General features: G+C 45.1%; 1 protein-coding gene across 1 annotated transcript in view; it reads right to left on the reverse strand.

Moving 5' to 3' along the window:
- fbn3 (fibrillin 3) overlaps positions 1-17811 on the reverse strand; it is a 63496-nt gene that overhangs the window by 23319 nt on the left and 22366 nt on the right. Inside the window, exons 7-15 of the mRNA XM_085447830.1 lie at positions 13110-13307; positions 10083-10208; positions 5879-6004; positions 2890-3042; positions 1267-1485; positions 1022-1165; positions 727-846; positions 500-625; positions 299-421 (exon numbers count right to left, since the gene is read on the reverse strand). Coding sequence (XP_085303956.1) covers positions 299-421; positions 500-625; positions 727-846; positions 1022-1165; positions 1267-1485; positions 2890-3042; positions 5879-6004; positions 10083-10208; positions 13110-13307 — 1335 coding nt within the window. The remainder of the gene's footprint in view (positions 1-298; positions 422-499; positions 626-726; positions 847-1021; positions 1166-1266; positions 1486-2889; positions 3043-5878; positions 6005-10082; positions 10209-13109; positions 13308-17811) is intronic.

Below are 17811 nucleotides of genomic sequence, written 5' to 3' on the forward strand. Positions count from 1 at the left end.
GCCGTGCGAGCGCTCTGTACTATGGTACGATCGTCATGGGAATGGCGGCTCCTCTTGAATGTTGAAGGCAAAATCTCTCGACAGAGATTCGGAAATTCATCAATCTTTCTTTTTCTGGGCTCTGCATAAAAGCATTTTGGGGGAAGCCTCAAATACTCTGACTACTGAAGCAAAACTTCAAAAGGTCAACGGAGAATCTGCAGAATTTCAAACAACACCAAATCTGTCATCGCCGTTTTGAAGCAGAACGTCTTCGGCTGACTGTTAGTCTGCGTTTGTACTTAATAAATCGACATACCGGTGCAGTAGCGCCCGCTGGGTGCAAGTGCAAAGCCAGGCTTGCAGATGCACTTAAAGCTGCCGTCCTCGTTGATGCACATGCCGTTCAGACACATGTTGGTGGTGGCACATTCGTCGTGATCTAGAGCGGACCGAGAGGAAACGTTCATAGAGCTGCCGGCTTATGTGAGCTTCAGCCGTCTCTGGATTTGCTCCTTACCAATGCAGTTCTTTCCATCAGGGGTGAGCTCAAAGCCAGCATTACAGATGCACTGAAAGCTTCCTTCAGTGTTGACGCAGCGGCCATTGCGACACATCACTCCATTCACAATACACTCATCGATATCTTAAAAAGAAGAAAGACGGCTCCTTAAATGCTCTCTGAAAGTAAAAAACTTGAAAGGAAAACACAGATTTTATGATGTGACTTTGTTTTCACAGACATACCAATGCAGGCCTGTTTTGTGGGGGTTCCCTGATACCCCTCGTGGCACTTGCAGTGGTATGATCCATCTGTGTTGACACAGTCTCCATTGACACATGGATTACTCACACATTCATCCACGTCTGGAGCGGGAAAATAAGAGCACATAAAAGGTCAGAATAAACACGAACACCACGCTTCACATTTCAGACCCACGTTTGAATCAAGTTCCTTAGACTGGCAGAAGATGGCAGTGCAGTGCATGCAGTTAACTGCGGCGCTGCATGTACCCTCCACAACATGCAGCGTGTTTCTTACCAATGCACTCCCCACGAACATCCTGTTTGTAGCCCATGTTGCACTCGCAGCGGTAGCTTGTCGGCGTTGGGATGCACCGTCCGTTCAGACACAGGTTGGTAAAGTGTTTGCACACGTCCACCGTTTCATTCACAGTAACGGTGCCTGAGGAGACAAAACGGGCCCGTGAAGCAGACAGCACAGACACAAAGTCTGTCATCTAAATCTCCTTTAAAAGAATCATTCAGATGCACAGAGGGACAGACTTATGTGCTGGACGGTTCCCCCGTTGTTCCCAAACGTTCCTCCTCCGTTGTTCCCAAACGTTCCTCCTCCGTTGTTCCCAAACGTTCCTCCTCCGTTGCCGATCCCTCCGTTACCGTTGCCATTGGGGAACTTGAATCCATAGGGGTAGTGTCCATTGTGGTGTTGAGAGAAACCGTGTACTTGAGGAACGCCCACAATACACAGACGCCTGAACTCATCTGCCAGAGAAAGCAGAGCACAGATCAGAAGATCCCAACAACTGTTTGATTCAGAGAGCCAAGAAAAACCATTTACGTGGATTATTACAGCGATGTGGACTGAGAGGCCTCGACCGCTTAAAGCTGCAGCGTGGATCCACCTGAAATATCCGCTTCCTTCAGCTGCAGTGAGGCCATCGAGTAGAACCTGACTGAGTAATATGATGAAAACGACATGCACATAATAGACATGCAGCTATGTATGCACACGTGCTTTTTAGCAGGTAACATGGACGAATGTTAACCTCTTAGTTTGGGAAGTCCCGATAAATCAAAGCACACGAGCCGAAGTTTAACGGGGGAAGAGAGCGAGCACTCTGCAACAGAGTCTGGGTCACATGGTCTCACGCAGCTTGAGCAGGGGGATGATGGGTAATTATGTCCACATAAGTCCTTTCCATGCTTCTTTGTTTGCTCTTTGTTCATGACATCATGCTCATCAGTGGATGATGCCCTTACCTTTATGTCAGAGCTGCAACACAAACTCAGCCTCACGCTTACAGCGTCGTTTAGTTTGACTGTGCTGAAGGTGCTGGAGGGTTTTTCCTTATTTTAATCTCATATGTATCTCACAGAATGAGCCAACATGTATTTTTTATTATCAGCTTCTCCTAAAAACTCTCTAAGAAGCGTTGCCAACATGGTGTAGCTGAAGTACAGACGGGAGGCAGAGCCTCCAGCTTCCAGACCACAGCTCCCAGTTTGGGTTTGGGAGAAGGACGCCCTCTCTACCTTTATGATGAGGCTTTTTTAAAGCTTACAGTCAGAGCTGGAGCAGTCATGCTGCAACAGGCAGCTGCTGGGGGATTCCCATGATGCACTGGGTGTTTCTTTATCAGTCACCTTTGTGTTTACGCAGCTCTCTGCATTTAATCAGTAGTTATTATTATTGTCTGGATCGCTTCCACAGCGTGTCTGTTGTCCTGTCCCCTCACACCCAACCAGTCACAGCGATTCTGTTTCAATTCAACTTTATTTACACAGCACCAAATCACATCAACAGTCGCCTCAAGGCACTTTCTATTGTAAAGTAGAGCCTACAATAATACATACAGAGAAAAACCCAACAATCATATGAGCAAGCGCTTTGGCGACAGTGGGGAGGAAGAAACCTCTGGCAGGACCAGGCTCAGGAAGGGGCGGGGCCATCTGAGAGAAGGAAGACCTCCCTGGGCCAGGGTCTCTTCCTGTTTAAAGGGAGGTTTTCCTTCCCACCCTTGACAAGTGCTTGTTTGTAGCGGGTCATTTGATTGTGGAGTTTTCGCTCCATTATTGTAAAACCTTTTCCTCACAACACGAAGCACCTCGAGGTGACCTTGTTGTGTCGGTGCTATATGAATACAAATGAGCTAAACATATACTCACCAGAGCCTCTGACGGGGCACATCTCAGGGATCTGCCCTAAAGCCCAGCATCGTCCCGTCTCACAGCAGCACTGCATCTTGGTGTACTGACCAGTCAGATCTGCAGCACAGCGACCGTTTGCCAGAGCAGAGAAACAGGTTCCCGCACGCTGATCTGAAGAAAGAGAAGAATATCAGGTTGCTGAAAATACAGCAACAACTTAAAGACTTCATGCAAACAGGACAGCAAAACAAAGCTTTGTCGCAGGCTGCTGAGTTACGATTTAAAACATTCAAATCAACACAAGTTTAGGTCAGAAGGCTGTGCTGCCCTCTGTGTGGTGCCTGGGAGGAAGTTTCTTTATAGGTTAGCAGTGGGAAAGGTTGCCTGGGCTTTCAACTAACAGCAGGCATCTGAAGGGCCTCCAAAAGAGAGGTCTTATTTGTTACAGTCGGCCAGGTCGGGGTCAATGGGGCAGGATGTGGGGCGGGGCTTCAATGAGCGTATGTAAGGAGGTGACTGAGGGGGAAGCAAAAACCAAAAGACAGAAAAAATCAAGGCAAAGTGGCATTTTTATCTTTTTATAAACTGCAAGACAAACGTGAAGGAGATGTTTAAGAAAAGGAAAAACTAGGGAGCAGGGTGGGGGTCAGGGGCTGAGGGAGGAGTGCAAGTCGATTAACTCACTAATGAGCCAGCAGTCTGGAATTAATCAGTTCCATGTGGCGCAGTTCTTGCCAATTAGAAAGAACATGCGGTGCTGTGCTGCGAGACACATATACAGTGCAGCACGCAGGCTCATGTTTGCAGGCAGCACTGAGGTATACCTTCCATACATATTCACAAACATATGCTTTTCCACACATGCAAGTATACAGTGCACGCAACCAACTCCACAAACTATAAGATCCAGACGGTACGACGCAGCTTTAGGCACGGTGGAGGAGAAAGGGAGCGGGGAGGGAGGTGCTGATGAGGATGGTGATGACTTCGATTGGATCCAGATGTTGGTTTGCTCACTAGTGTTGCTCCAGTGCACGAGCATATGCTTTCATTTGGTGAGGTGTTTTTACAGACTGACTGACTGGACAGGTCTTCTTTTCTTTTTCTCTTCCAAACTTTCACTGTGTGACGGAGCATTAGGCTCTGATTACTGTCAGCGGCCCCAACAGGTCCCAGCGGTCCACTTCATCACAGCACAGCGCATCCAACAGAGACGAGAACAAACATGCTGCTTCTAAAACACGAGAGCAAACAAACAGTATGCTCTGTAAAAATGATTCACTCCTGTGAATTTACTCTAACCACAAAAACCAAAGAGATCATGTATGGAGCTGAGAGCCCAGCAGTCACATGTTGAGGAAACAAGCTCAGATTGTGTTTTGTTTTTAAGCCCAGTTTTGTGGGCTTTTTGATTGGTTGGGATAAGTTTACTGATCTCCTCTTGGTTTCCTCTCAATCGAGCCTTTCCAAGGATGTACAGGAGCAAGACCAACATCAAACCGCAACCACAGAAGTAAGGCTCAGGATGTGGATGTCAGAGGGATGTAATGGGGAAAATGGAGGAGGATGGGAGTGTGAGAGTACTCCAGTTTGGGTTTTTTTAAAAAGGAGACAGAATAAGAGAACTGTTCCACTTACAGATAAAATGAGCTCCAGAGTAAATCACTGAGCTGCTAGCTGAGGGAACGAGCTGTGGTGCGAGCCATGCTTCAGGCAGAAGAAGGACGGTGTGAGAGAGACGGGAATAAAGTGAGAGAATAAGGTCTTTAGGGGAAAGGAGAATAACGGGGCTGAAAGTGATAAAGGGAGAAAAATGGCCTCGTGTAAAGACAAACAGATGGAGAAGGACTGAATTCGGTGACCGGAGCACTGAGTCAGTGTAATACAAACATACCACAGACACGTGTACGACGCTGACCAATCGATCTAAAGAAACCACATTTCTCTTTGAGAGATGGAGGTCGTCAGCACACGTATCGATTAGCAAGGTTTGAAGTCGTACGTACATTTCACTTCTCAGGCCTGACTTTAGAGGTCACAGCTTTTGTCTGAATCTCTTCGCTCTTTGTTTCTTTCACCGCGTGCTCGATGCTCAACAATCCCCTACATGACTGCGAGCTCTCTACCTGTGACATCTCCCGCGCTCTGTGTACGCGCCGTACGGATGCACACATCTGCACATCTGCGCGAGGCTCTTCTTGACATTTTCACACAAAGCTCCACTTTTTCCAAAACAAAGTCAGCGAGCCAAATACCTTCCACGGATGATGGATGACATATGTGAAACTAGGAAATAACTTAAATATAGGAATGTTAAGAAAGCACGATGGAAGCAAAGAGGCTGCTTTTCCCTCTGATGTCGTCCGTTTTGGAGCAAAATGACATATTAATGCTGAAGCTCCATATGGGGGGAGGATTGTAGGGGAGTCCATATGGGAACGCAGCAGAAAACGTGTATATATTAACTTTGTACTCGCTCATACTTTTTATTTAATCATGAAAGTGCCCCTGTTTGCAGTTTTGTCACATCATCACACACTGATTCCTAAAATGACGTTGCGTACAGAGGCCACTTTCACAAGTAAATCATATTACGAGGCTCATAAGTCTTATAAGAATAAAATATCAACTGTCCCTTTGCATGTTTGCTAATCCTCGTCCATACGGTCTCCGTTAATACTCCAGAGTCTGACTCGACATGTCAGTTTGTTACGGACTGTGTGTGAGTCACTGTGTGTGAATGAGTCACAATGTTAGAGCATTAATCTGCTCTAACATTAGAGCAGATTAATGCTGTCAAGGACAAATAATGTGTGTAAGTTTGTTTTCCCGCACATGGCGACCACAGGTCTGCCGCTTGATTCACCAGAACTCCACTCACAGGAAGTGGCGAAGGAGGGAGGGAGGGAGGTTACCAGCCAGATGTGGAGCTCTTAGCGAGCCAGGGGGCGAGGAAGTGCACAACTGTAAGAGAAAGAAACGTCGAAACTGTTTATGTGTGACTCACCCACACATCTGGAGCCATCTGTGCTGGAGATGTAGCCTCGTGGGCAGGTGCAGACGTAGCTACCGGCGGTGTTGGTGCATTCTCCTCCGTCGCACACACCGGGAACGGTGCCGCATTCGTCGATGTCTGAAAGAGGCCGTTACATCATAAATACCTCCGTTCATCTGATCGTGGAGCACATCTGCTGATGTTCAAATGTTCAGTTCTTTGTTAGGATGCAGTAGCACGCTGCAGTAAAAGTTTATTACACTGGAGCAAGAGTTTCTCCCAAACCAAATGGATCTGCAGCCTGACAAAGTGGAATTACTTCACTTCTGGTTTGTTCTGTTCTGGCTAAAACTCGAGCTCATCAGCCAAACGTGTAAATAGCAGGAACAATCACGCAGTAAACCACACGGCTCGGAGAAGGAAAGCACATCCGGCTGACCAATGCATCAAGGTAACATCAAAACAACCAATCAGATTACAAAATATCAAACAAACAGAAGAAACTAAGAACAACAATCACAGGCTGGGAACGGGACATGTGCAGACTAACACAGAACCTTTTCATGCACGTCTCCCTCGCTCTTACATTTGGTGTCTTGGCCGTGGTTAAGCAGAAAAAGCTGAAAATGAAGCCCTGTTGGTGGACAGCCTGCACTGCCAGCCGAGCCTCCAGCGTGGCTGCCAGTAAGTGTATGAAATAAGCAAAGAGAATAAATTCATGCACAGTTAATGTTTCCGTTAAAATGAGTCCTGTTGTGCAATGAAAAAAAGAAATAAACAGTACGGGGTAAATGTAGTAACCACAGTTGCTTTCAGTCTAGAAATTACGACTCGACTTGAGGCTAAATTCAGAACAGGATAAAAGCCAAACGCAGCACGGCGGGACTCAGACTTATGCTGGTCTGAGAGCATCGAGGTACGACAGCGTCGAGCTCAAGTTGTATTATCCTGTGAGAGAGGTCCTTGTTGCTCCATGATGAGGGAACCCAAAGTTTTATGGTGTGTTACGCTTATTTATCCATATATGTAATTACTGTATAATTACAGCATCGGTGCAGCTCGTGCAGTAACACACAAGCGAGTGTGCTGAATGCGATCAGCTAGAAAAGTGAAAAGCGTGGTGTAAGTGTTTGTCTTTGCAGGAGTGAAGAGTGTGTAACTTAAATCCACGCGTCCTTTGTCTCTATGTGCCTGCATCTCAGTGTGCAGCTACAGGCTGTCCTCCCCCTGCTGAAGGCCGAGGTGAGGCTGTAAAAGCCCAGGCAAATAAACCTTACGTCAGCAACAGCAAGCCAGACGTTACTCCAGCGCTTGAGGGACTGCCTGTGTGTGTGAAAGGAAACGTGTGTCACCTGAATAAATGTCTGCGAACAGCCATCGAGTCTGCTGCGTGTGCACGACTGTGTGTACACGGGAAAAACTCCCACATACATGTAGATAAGCTAGAGTGCAATATTCATTTTTTAATCTAATTGCGACTTTTATATGTGAAAACCGGAGTAAATGCATGTGAATCTGAGGGCAACAGTGAGGTCTGTGTGCAGTGATTAGGTCTCCCAGATGCTGTTAAGTGTTTCTTTGTTCAGCACTAACAGCTGGTTTTGAGCCAAAGCCTTTCCACTGTATTTATGGAAGAAAAATGAAAGGCGAGGCAGAAACAGGGTAAGGAGGGTAAAAAGCAGAGGCTGTTAAGCAGACCGAGCTCAGAAAACAACAGGTGTCCCGGTGGGTTCAGGTACTGTGTGATCAGACACCCACGACATCTCAACCGCTCCAAAACACGACTCCTCTAACAATGAAAGCTCTCATTGTGGCCGCTTGTTCAATAAAACGCTCCCACAGGATCTGGTCAGATTGTGCGGGAGATTTCACTAAACACGGGTTTCCTGCGAATCTGTGACGTACACGCCACAATTGTCCTTTTGTTTTTTACAAGATTTGCAAACACTAAACTCTTACTCCTTCACTCTGCACGAGTCAAACAAACAAATGGCAATATAAATAATGAAATCAACAAAACAGCACGAGGGCTCGTTTTTCAACCAAATTTCAAAATAATTGAATAATAAGACCAAAAGAAGTCGTTTGCCGAACATGTTTCACACGACACACCTTATTTCAGCTGTTTTCTGAGGATAAAACCAATTTCATTGCTGTCACCTGCTATTATTATGATCATACCTACTCATATTCTGTTACTGCTTCAGTCCCAAAGGATCCCAAAGTCTCAGGCAGGCTGTTGCCAGACAGGCAGCAGGCTGCTTTCACAATAAATATGTGCTCAAATGTCTCCCAGGCCACATCAACGAGTGGTTTGAGTAATCAGATTACATTGTGTCTTGGTGGTCATCTATGCTTTCTATGATCTGATTGCCCAAGAGCAATTTTACAATGGGAAATATTTGGTGGGAACTCTTGTGGTGCTTTGACCAGCACTAAAGAAATAAAGTCATCCCACAGTTCACACGCGGCTCCTCTTCTCTCTTCTCATCGCTGCGTTCATGCTGCAGATGTCAATAAAGTTGTGGTTGTGAAACTTTAGCATCTGGTTCAAGGCTCCAGCCAGAAGTACAGAGGATGAGCGCGTATTTCAAACCAGCAGGTAGTTTCACAGTTTTCAAACAGCTCAACAAATATCACAAAACATACACAGTGTTTCTGTGCAGCTGGGCCCACAACACGTCCACAAGCTAGAGGTACAGAAGCTTGTGGACAGACAGGGAGCAACAAAAGGAAATAAGAATAAGATAAATAAAGATGAAATACGTGGGGTTAGGGTTACCCAACCCTACAACCGTCGAATAAACCCTAAAAGGAGGTGAAAGGTTGCAGTGATGCATCCTGTTGGGACGGGTGCAGAGCAAGCTGTGGTGTTCATGGTCAGTATTAGGCTAAATCACGGGTACTAGATGTTAATTCAAATTTAAGATGATCATCTGCTTATAGGTCACAAGTCACAACTACTGGAGTTCATTAGACACATTTTCAGTTTTGTGATTATTTTACCCAGGCTGCACTGCTGCACCACATATTCCCCATGGGCCAAACCCCAGTCTAACAGGCCATGCGGAGATGTGATAATTGCCAACACTTGGTGACAAAAAGCTTACAAAGAGCTGCTAAATCTAAGATTATGGGGGGTTTGTGTCCACCTTCATAAACCTTAGAACAGGGGTGTCCAACTCCAGGCCTCGAGGGCCGGCGTCCTGCAGGTTTTTGATGTGTCCTTGATCCAACACAGCTGATTGAAATGACCTCCTCAACATGTCCTGAAGTTCTCCAGAGGCCTGGGAATGAACTAATCATTTGAATCAGGTGTGTAGACCCAGGGTGAGATCTAATACCTGCAGGACACCGGCCCTCGAGGCTTCGCTAAAATCACGTCTGTGACTCTGGTAGATTCAGTGAACTCATCCGCCTCATTTCCTGCTCCATTCACGGAGACATGAATTACTTTTTGTGCGTGACGGTAACTGCCTCTCATGAATCTGAAGGTGGGAACCAAAGTTCCCAGCAAATATAAACAGTTGTGTTCGTCTGGTATCTGCTGCTGCTGTTACTCCTGCTCATGAAGCAGGACAATGATTCACACGCTGTGCACCCGCGGTCTTGTTCAGCAGAGTAAATGTCATCTGGCTCAAACAGTTTCTGTAATCCTCTCAGACGACTACGAACACATCGGCTTCGGTCCAACAGACACAACCCCTGCCTCGCTAACTGTCCGACTGTTTAACCTGGGCATCGTTTAAATTCCACCCAATCGACACGCTGTAACGTGATCCCGCTTGTGTGCGTGCACGTGCTTCAGTGTGTTTGTGTGTATTTATGCGCACATGTCAGGACTACTTTAACTTTGGATACGTCTCCGCTTTTAAAGCGCCTGTGGAGATTTGTCGAGCCAATCCCAGCAAACCCGGAGTTATCGTAAAGTACACAGTCTCGACTGCCTCCCTGTTAAATCAACAAAATCTCATTTACTTTTAGAGGTTTTTTGTTTTTGACACGATTGTGTCCATTTAATGCGTTTGGTTAATTATCTGTAGCCACTAGATGCAGATTAGCACCATGAACTCAGGAGGAAAACAATGCCTTGCTCAAGAACGCTTAAGAAAGATAGATGGGAACTTATCTGACTTACTCGCTGCTCACTTTATTTATGCAGATTTTTTCATATAGTCGTTCTAAAATATTCCTAGCTCTTACTTAGAAGGCTTACCTTCACATTTGTGGGTGCTTTCGCTCTGACGGTGGCCAGCAGGGCATTTACATTCATAGGAGCCGACGGTATTGATGCAGTTGCCCCCAGAGCACAGCCCTGGCACTGCCTGGCACTCGTCCACATCTACAAAAAGGAAGCAAAGACACTGAAATGAATGACAAGCAAACGCACATGAGAACAAAGGTTGTAGGAATTACTGGATCCCCAAAGTTTGGGAGGCACAGCGTCTTATAAAGATGAAACCTGCACAGACTAACTTCAACAAGATGCAGCGTTCATGGTGTCAGTTAATGACAGGATCTTTTTGTGTCTGGCAAATACTCTCTCGCTGTAACTCTCCTCTGGTTTTTCTTTTTGCTAAGAGAATGAGTTAAAACAGGCAGTGACTTGGCACCGGCTGCAGAGTCTGAGACCACATCCAGAAAGACCCGCTTCAGCTCTTGCCTGAACAGGAAATGGCTTTTTAAATGTACATTTTTCCCAGCATTCAATGTGAGTCACTTTTACCAGTATTGGGAATATGTCAGTGGGCGTACTCCTTTCAACATAAAAAAATACAAATGGGAATACCTCTGATGTTGTCTGGGGCCGACCACTAAGTAGAGTCAGAGCACCGTGAGTGGCTAATCCCTCAAAAACACCGAGCAACATGAATAAATCTGCATACAATGCTGCTTTAATGGGAAACAGTTTGTTCAATCATGAGCTCTCCGTGGCACGGGCTGGGAAAGAAAGCAACTACTGGCCAACGTCCTGACGCGGAGCCTGGAGCTCAGTCCTTACATTTGGATTCAGAGTCATGTGTGCTTTGTGCTGCTGCCAGAGAGACGCTGCTCCTGGCTCTCTGGGCATTAGGTATCTTTAGTGTGTGAGTGAGTTAAAGACAAGAAAAAGACAGAAACAGATATTCTGAGAGAGATGGAAGCACAGACACAGACTCCTGGAGAGGAGTTAGTGACACATGAGCAACCTGGCAACAAAAGAAAGGAAGCTGAGGAGCTCAATGGAAATCATACTGGTTCCACATCCTTTACATTTGCCAGTTACCCCATAAATAAGACAATTATACATATAGATGAGTGAACTGTGGAATTACCATCTCATCAGACACACTCGGCCTATACTGTAAATAATTACTGCTACACGCAGCATTCATCCCAGCTGTGTTTGAGGTGATAAGCTGAATACTTACCGTAAGCATCTACCAGCACTCTGACACTTGTGTGTCTGGACTTTCTGGGCCTTGCTCTGCTCTACAAGCGATGCACTATGTCACCTGACAGAGGCGAAACTAGCAAAAACTGCATGCATCTGCACACAGCCGGCTTGAAGCTGTAAAGAAATAAAGCTGTAGCTAAACAACAAGCATCTGCATGCATCCTGTCAGTTATTAGGTTTAAGGCTCTGGCTTTAGCTGAGTTTAGCACTAAATTATATTATTTAAATTAAAGTCTACACTGTCCCACCAGGATGAAGCAACAAAGGGCCTGACTGTGATCATTCTGCAGTGGACATGACCTCCACATGAGGCAAACATGGAGAAGGCCTCAGGTTATAAGATATGCACGCAGAGGGAGTCCGGTTTTATCTGGGGGGGTGTCGATCAAAGAGGGGGACTCTCAGTTCATGTTACTGTCGCTCTGCTCGCCTGATTTTATCACTGTGTTATGTCCACACTGCATGTGTTAAAGAGCAGTAATGGCAAAGGGATCCGTGTGGATGCTTTGTGAGGGTGCAGTTCTCGGTGGAAGCAGTTTGCTGTTACTGAAAGCTGAAGACATTCCCGTTCCCTTAAGCCTCCATCCTCTGTGCAGAGATTACTTGAGGTTGCCTGAGTTCAGAAAAATGTATCTCAGTGCCCGCCCACTTCAAGTCGGCTGAATGTGATTCTTTGCTCTTTGCCTCGCTGTGACCGTGAGCGGATCCTAACCTGGAATTGGTGGATTGGACTTTTAGTTCGGAATGCCTCTGATTTTGTTTCTGTCTGTGTTTTGATTCTGTTTGTTATTCCAGCTTTCCCAGTGTTTTCCTGTCTTTCTATGATGTTTAGCATGAATCTCGTCTCTGTGTTTGGTATTCACTTCTGGTCTACTTCCTGTTTGAAGCTGAGTTTGCTGTTGTTCCTCGGTGTTTGTAACTGCCGGCACCTTGTGTTGATGGCTTTCACGTGTATTCTGCTCCCTCGTGTGTGTCGCTGTGTAACCCGTCCCCTCTTTGTCAGGTTGTTTGGTTGTGTTCCCTTTTGTGCATCCCTCCTTGTATACAGCTCGTGCATTAGCCAAAATAAAAGCCTCCTTTCATTTCATTCATTTTGTTCTCACTACATGCATTTAGTACCTCACTAGAAAACAAGCCTTCATGTGTTGTTGAGCCATCCCACAATGTTTAAAAGATCCTCCTTTTACATTATGGAGCTGCCTCTAAGTGGTTAAAGATCCTTCAAATATTCTAATGAAATGAAACTTTCTGTTTTCGTAGCTTATTAGGTTGTGGATGCACCAAATCTGGTTCACTATCAGGACAAATCGCTGGAAAAAACATAACAGTGTTTGAACTTTCCTCAAAGTTTTTCCCATTAGGACTGTGAAACTAATAAACTAACAGGCTGAGGCTTTATTTCCTCAGCATGTCACACATTTGCAGCAAATAGTTCAAAACAACCAAACTACGTGTCGGTCGACTCCTGTCCTTTACCGTTCGTGGCCCCGTCACGCGTGCGGCGTCACCGCTCCGGCACCGCACCGACAGCTTCAGCTAAATTAAGACCTTAACGGGAAAATACAAGCTCGTATCCGGACTCCTGTGTACATGTAAACACGCTCTGTGCTGTTATCACTAGTCTGAGGATGTTGTACAGCTGAGACGATGATGGATAAAGTGATGGTTTGGATGTTTATCGTGCTGTGTGTGCGTCTGTGTGCGTGCGTGTGTTATTATGTGTGTCCTTTTTCATCTCTGTTAACATGAAGCGGTGAAGACGTTCTGCCAGGTGTGTAGACAAGAAGAGAGAGAGCGAGGTCTGACCTTGGCAGGCTCCAGTGCGGATGTTGGGTATGAAGCCTCGTCTGCAGGGGTGGGGCTGGGCAGGACACTGCTCGCAGGGGTGGCCCCACGCTCGGCCAATGGTAGCGCAGCACAGAGTTTTGGTGCAGACGATTCCACTGAGCTGGCCCTGACACATCTGGTTGTTCACCTGGGTGAAACATGGCCCCGTCCTGTAGTCTGCAGTTTAACAGTGAGATCAATCCTTTGTTAATTGGTGGCTGACCTAATACTTCATTGATTAATGATAAAGCAGTGATTCATTTCCTGCAGCACATCTGGTGCAGGATTAAATGAAACCACACAGTACATTAATGAGACATTTCTAAATGCAGGAAGTATATTTCCTGCAAGTCTTCCTGCCTCTCTTTGTTTACTACATGTTGGTGCAACATTTTGGAGAGATGACTCGCCTTTCAAACACATGCCTGCAGTTTCGTTTCTTTAAACGTATCGAGCACTGGTTTAAAAACAAGAGGAGACAAGTTTAGGAGTCCAAGACTTTCGATAAACAACAGGAGGCTTGGTTCCACTAAAACAGGTTAGTTCAGATTTCAAGGTTTCAAACATTAGCTTATTAAATTTGCTCACATTAGGCTGTAAAAGTGGTTTCACTCAGCAGGAATTTGGCAATCTGATAAGAACAACTTCTGCGTATTTAGAGCCTCTATTAGAACCACATTCAACGGACAAACTGAAGCACGTTTCAGCTCTTTAACGAGGAGCTGACAGCAGGCTAAACAGTGGAGCTTATAATTTCCGCCACAGCTATGACTCAACCAGCTAAATAACTGCCACAGAAGAAATGAAAGGGCCTTTGAACACTTCTGTAATCTATCGTGGGGACAATGCCTTTTATTTTGGCTGTGCAAAAACACATTGCTGCTAATGACCGACACTAATGTTGTGTTTGAAATGAACACGAGCATCGCAGACGTCAGACTGATTCGTGCAGCTGTGACAAACTGAGCTCACAGGTTGCAGAGCTCCGGTTTGATCAGTTTATCATCAAACTTTACTGAGGACACCAGTGTAAGTAGTTCGCCGCACACACCCCTGGGCTTTGTTTTTGGACATGCTTGTATTTTTCTAGACATTCAGAACTACACACACATGGTAACAACGGCAAAAATAATTGCACGAGAAAAGCACTGACCACTCGTGCTGCACTGCTGCCTGCCAGTGTAAATGGCATAATCTTGTTAACTGCACTTCACAAATCAGACTCGGTGAGCTCAAGCTGAAACCATTTCAGCAACACGACGTTCATCCCCTCAGTCACATACAGCCTAATGATTGCTTCTCTTGTGGGAGAAAGCCTATTAAGTTCTCTGCAGTGGCGCCAAACTTAATATAGCCTTCGTTAAAAGAAAAGTACGAGAGAAAAAGAAGCAGATTGTTAGATTGACTAACAATGAAATGAAAGGCTAACTGCATGGTTGGCTCGCCAAGGCTGTGACAGAGAAAGAGAGCTGCCCGCTCAGCTCTGAAGGACAAAACGAGATGAAAGATTGGAGGATTCGAGAAGTGGTGGCTGTCATTCTCCAGTCTTGTTGCCCTTATTCGTTCCTTGTGCCATATGAAAGGGGATGACAGAGAATGGACCAAAAAGTAGGAGAGGCAAAAAAAAGAGCAGAAAGTAGGTCAAACTGAGCACGCAGCAGTTTGCAACTCTCACCCATCTGTCTTCGTTCTCTTTGTCTACTTTAGCTCTGTTTGTCTTTCACTCTCGTCTGCTTCCTGCTTGCCTCCCTCATCTGCTCTTTGAGCTTTCATCTTCATGTGACCTGGTGTCACATGGCCGACTGTATGTGATGCATTTTTCTCATGGTTAGCTCTAAAGCAACACAATGCATGCAAACGCCTCTGTGCACAACAGAAAACGCACATTTAATTCCAGATTAAAAGTGAATAAAACAGAAAAAGAATAAAACTGCTGGTAATTTATAATTTACATTTTTTGTCAATAAATCCAGTGCAATCAATGATAAAGGTCTAACTGGTAACACTGCTCTTTATCAAAAAATACTGGTTTCTGAACAACTGTGACATAGAAGAATAGCTTCATACACACACACACACACACACACACACACACAGCGAGTTGAAAGACAGATAAGAGAAGCAAACAAATTCCGATTGCTTTATCCGTTAAAACCAAACTGTTTAAATTGACATTAAAAAAGAAACAAAAGGAAGAAAATCCAAATAAAAAAATAAAAGTCTGGGTCTTCCAGCCTCCTGTGTTTCATTTTGTCCCTGCATCAAAAATAAATGGACTCTCTCACGCTCAAGTCATCGAACAACACTGCATAACCAAACGCAGCGGCCAAGTTCATCAGCGTATTCGTCTCTGCTAAATTAAATATATATGCATGCACATTCTTTCTCAAGCAATGCCCCACTGTTGACGGTCTCTGACACACATTAACACACAAGGATGCGTCTGCTTGTCTGTGTACATGATGGAAAACACAACATCTGCACGAGCTGCAGCGTTTAGCCAAGCAAAGACTGGAGCAGCAATCACAGCTTAGCTGGAAAGAGTACCGGAGAATAAAGCTCTCGTGTGTGTGTGTGTGTGTGTGTGTGTGTGTGTGTGTGTGTGTGTGTGTGTGTGTGTGTGTGTGTGTGTGTTTGTCATGCACGTAAACTCGAATTTGGAAACAAAAAAATAGCCTCAAGCATTCAGCCGAGAGTTCAACACGTGTGTCAGAGCGTGATGTCATCGGTGTGTTATACATGTACGTTTAGTAGACACATGAGAGCATGAGCACTGGTTTGGACAGGAGAGAAATTAAAAATCCTGAATATGTCTGGCTGACAACATTTGGAAGCAGTTTCGTCCAATTAAAGCTCAGAGAGATGAACAGATAAAAGCATCCTGCTATCCTCCTCACTCCTTACTCCAGTATCAAGGGACTCTGAAATCTCCTGTTTCATCCACACATGCTACGGATGCTACGTTCACTCACTCTATGCAACATAAATAATCTTCACTCTCCTGTTAGGACGGCTCGTGAACTTGCTTGTTTGTCACCAGCAGTGTGTCCGTGTATTAGCTCAGAGTCTGCTTAATGTGACTGTTGCACTTCCACCTCTGTTGGCTTATACAGTCAACCATCAAACACTGTTAACAGAATGCAAGCTTTCACATATGATCTTGTTTTATTAGTAAATCCTGTCTGGGGCTTAAAGCACTCTAGGCAAACACTTTCCCATCAACTGTCTCCAACTGTAGGATCACAAAGATGAAGAGGGCACGGGCCTGAGCACTGGGAGGAAAAGAGAGGGGAAGACAAATGGCACAAGGGAAGAAAAAAAAATCTAATTTCAGACTCATTAATAATCGCTGAAGTATTTATAAAACTCCCAGGAGGGAAAGTCTGGGAAAATAAGAAACCCAGTAGGGTTTTTTTCATGGAAATCAGGCTATTATCATTTATACATACTTGCCTATGACAGGAGTTCAACAAGTCAAATGAATAAAGCGTGTATACAAAAGCCTTTGAATGTGTATGTGCGCGTGTTTACATATCTTTGTAGGGACCAAACATTGGATGTTTACTATCCGGTCGTTAAGTGATGACGCGACGAATCCTACTTCCGGGTCTAAAGTAGTCTGCGTTTAATATGGCTTTTGTGTTGTTAACATGTTTAATGTTTTGTATTTTCTTCTATTTGATCTCAAAAAGCTCCTAAAACAGTCAGTGATCCCTGTTGACCTCCCTCGGCTTTTATTACCGCTAATCATTTATTTAAGCTCAGTTTTTAAAACCTTAGGATGTAACTACAGCCCAGCCCATGCAGCAGTATATGAATGACTAACCTCGTATTGTGGATGGATTATCTCAGTTGTTCTCCTGGCTGAAGTTTGGTCCTTTTACAGCATCCTGCCATGCGATTACATTTGTTCCTGACCACCGAGAACACTCACGTTAACTTTTATCGAGTGGAAAAAAAGTTAGCTTGTTTATATTATGCTAACATAGCTGTGTCGCTAGCGGTCACGTAGCACATCATTATATACCAGCTAGCCCAACTTCAGTAACCCTACAAACGTCACTGCTGTTTAGTTTTCTGTCTTCATTTATGTTGGAAGTGATAGCAGAGCTGTACGTTTTAATTTGTTTCCAAAACCTCGCAGTCAGGACATGCTATATTGTATTTAGATAGAAGCTAGCGAGCTAACTCCCTGCTAACTTCTAACTCCGTTAAATGTCATAAATTCCGTTTTCATGGATGCCTGGATGTTAAACTCAATTGTTACACCTGGTAGAGCAGAACGCTGATCATTTTATTAAAGATGAAAGACTTTAGACAGTTTTTCAACTCTCAGTAATGCCACAGTGATGTTTGATATATGGACCTGCAGCGGAGTTTAGGTCCAGACACGGCTAGTGTCAGACTTTACGACCGGATACTCGTAGGGACCAAAGTGCCTGTCCCCACGAGTCTGAAGACATTTTTGGGACTCAAAATGAGGTTGTAGTGTCAGGCTTGCAATTAGGTTATGGTTATGGTTAGGCGTTCATTTTTGATGGTTAGGGTAAGCGGCTAGGGAAAGCACTATGCCAATTAGATGTCCCCACAGAGATATGAAAACCAGCTCTGTGTGTGCATGCGTGCGTGCGTGTGTGTGTGTGTGTGTGTGTGTGTGTGTCGAGCACACGTCTGGCGGGTC

This window comes from Copadichromis virginalis, linkage group LG23 (genome assembly GCF_057382275.1).
Source record: "Copadichromis virginalis isolate Kocher_CV1m ecotype Utaka linkage group LG23, C_Virginalis_male_GT1.1, whole genome shotgun sequence".
In the NCBI taxonomy this organism is placed as follows: domain Eukaryota; kingdom Metazoa; phylum Chordata; class Actinopteri; order Cichliformes; family Cichlidae; genus Copadichromis; species Copadichromis virginalis.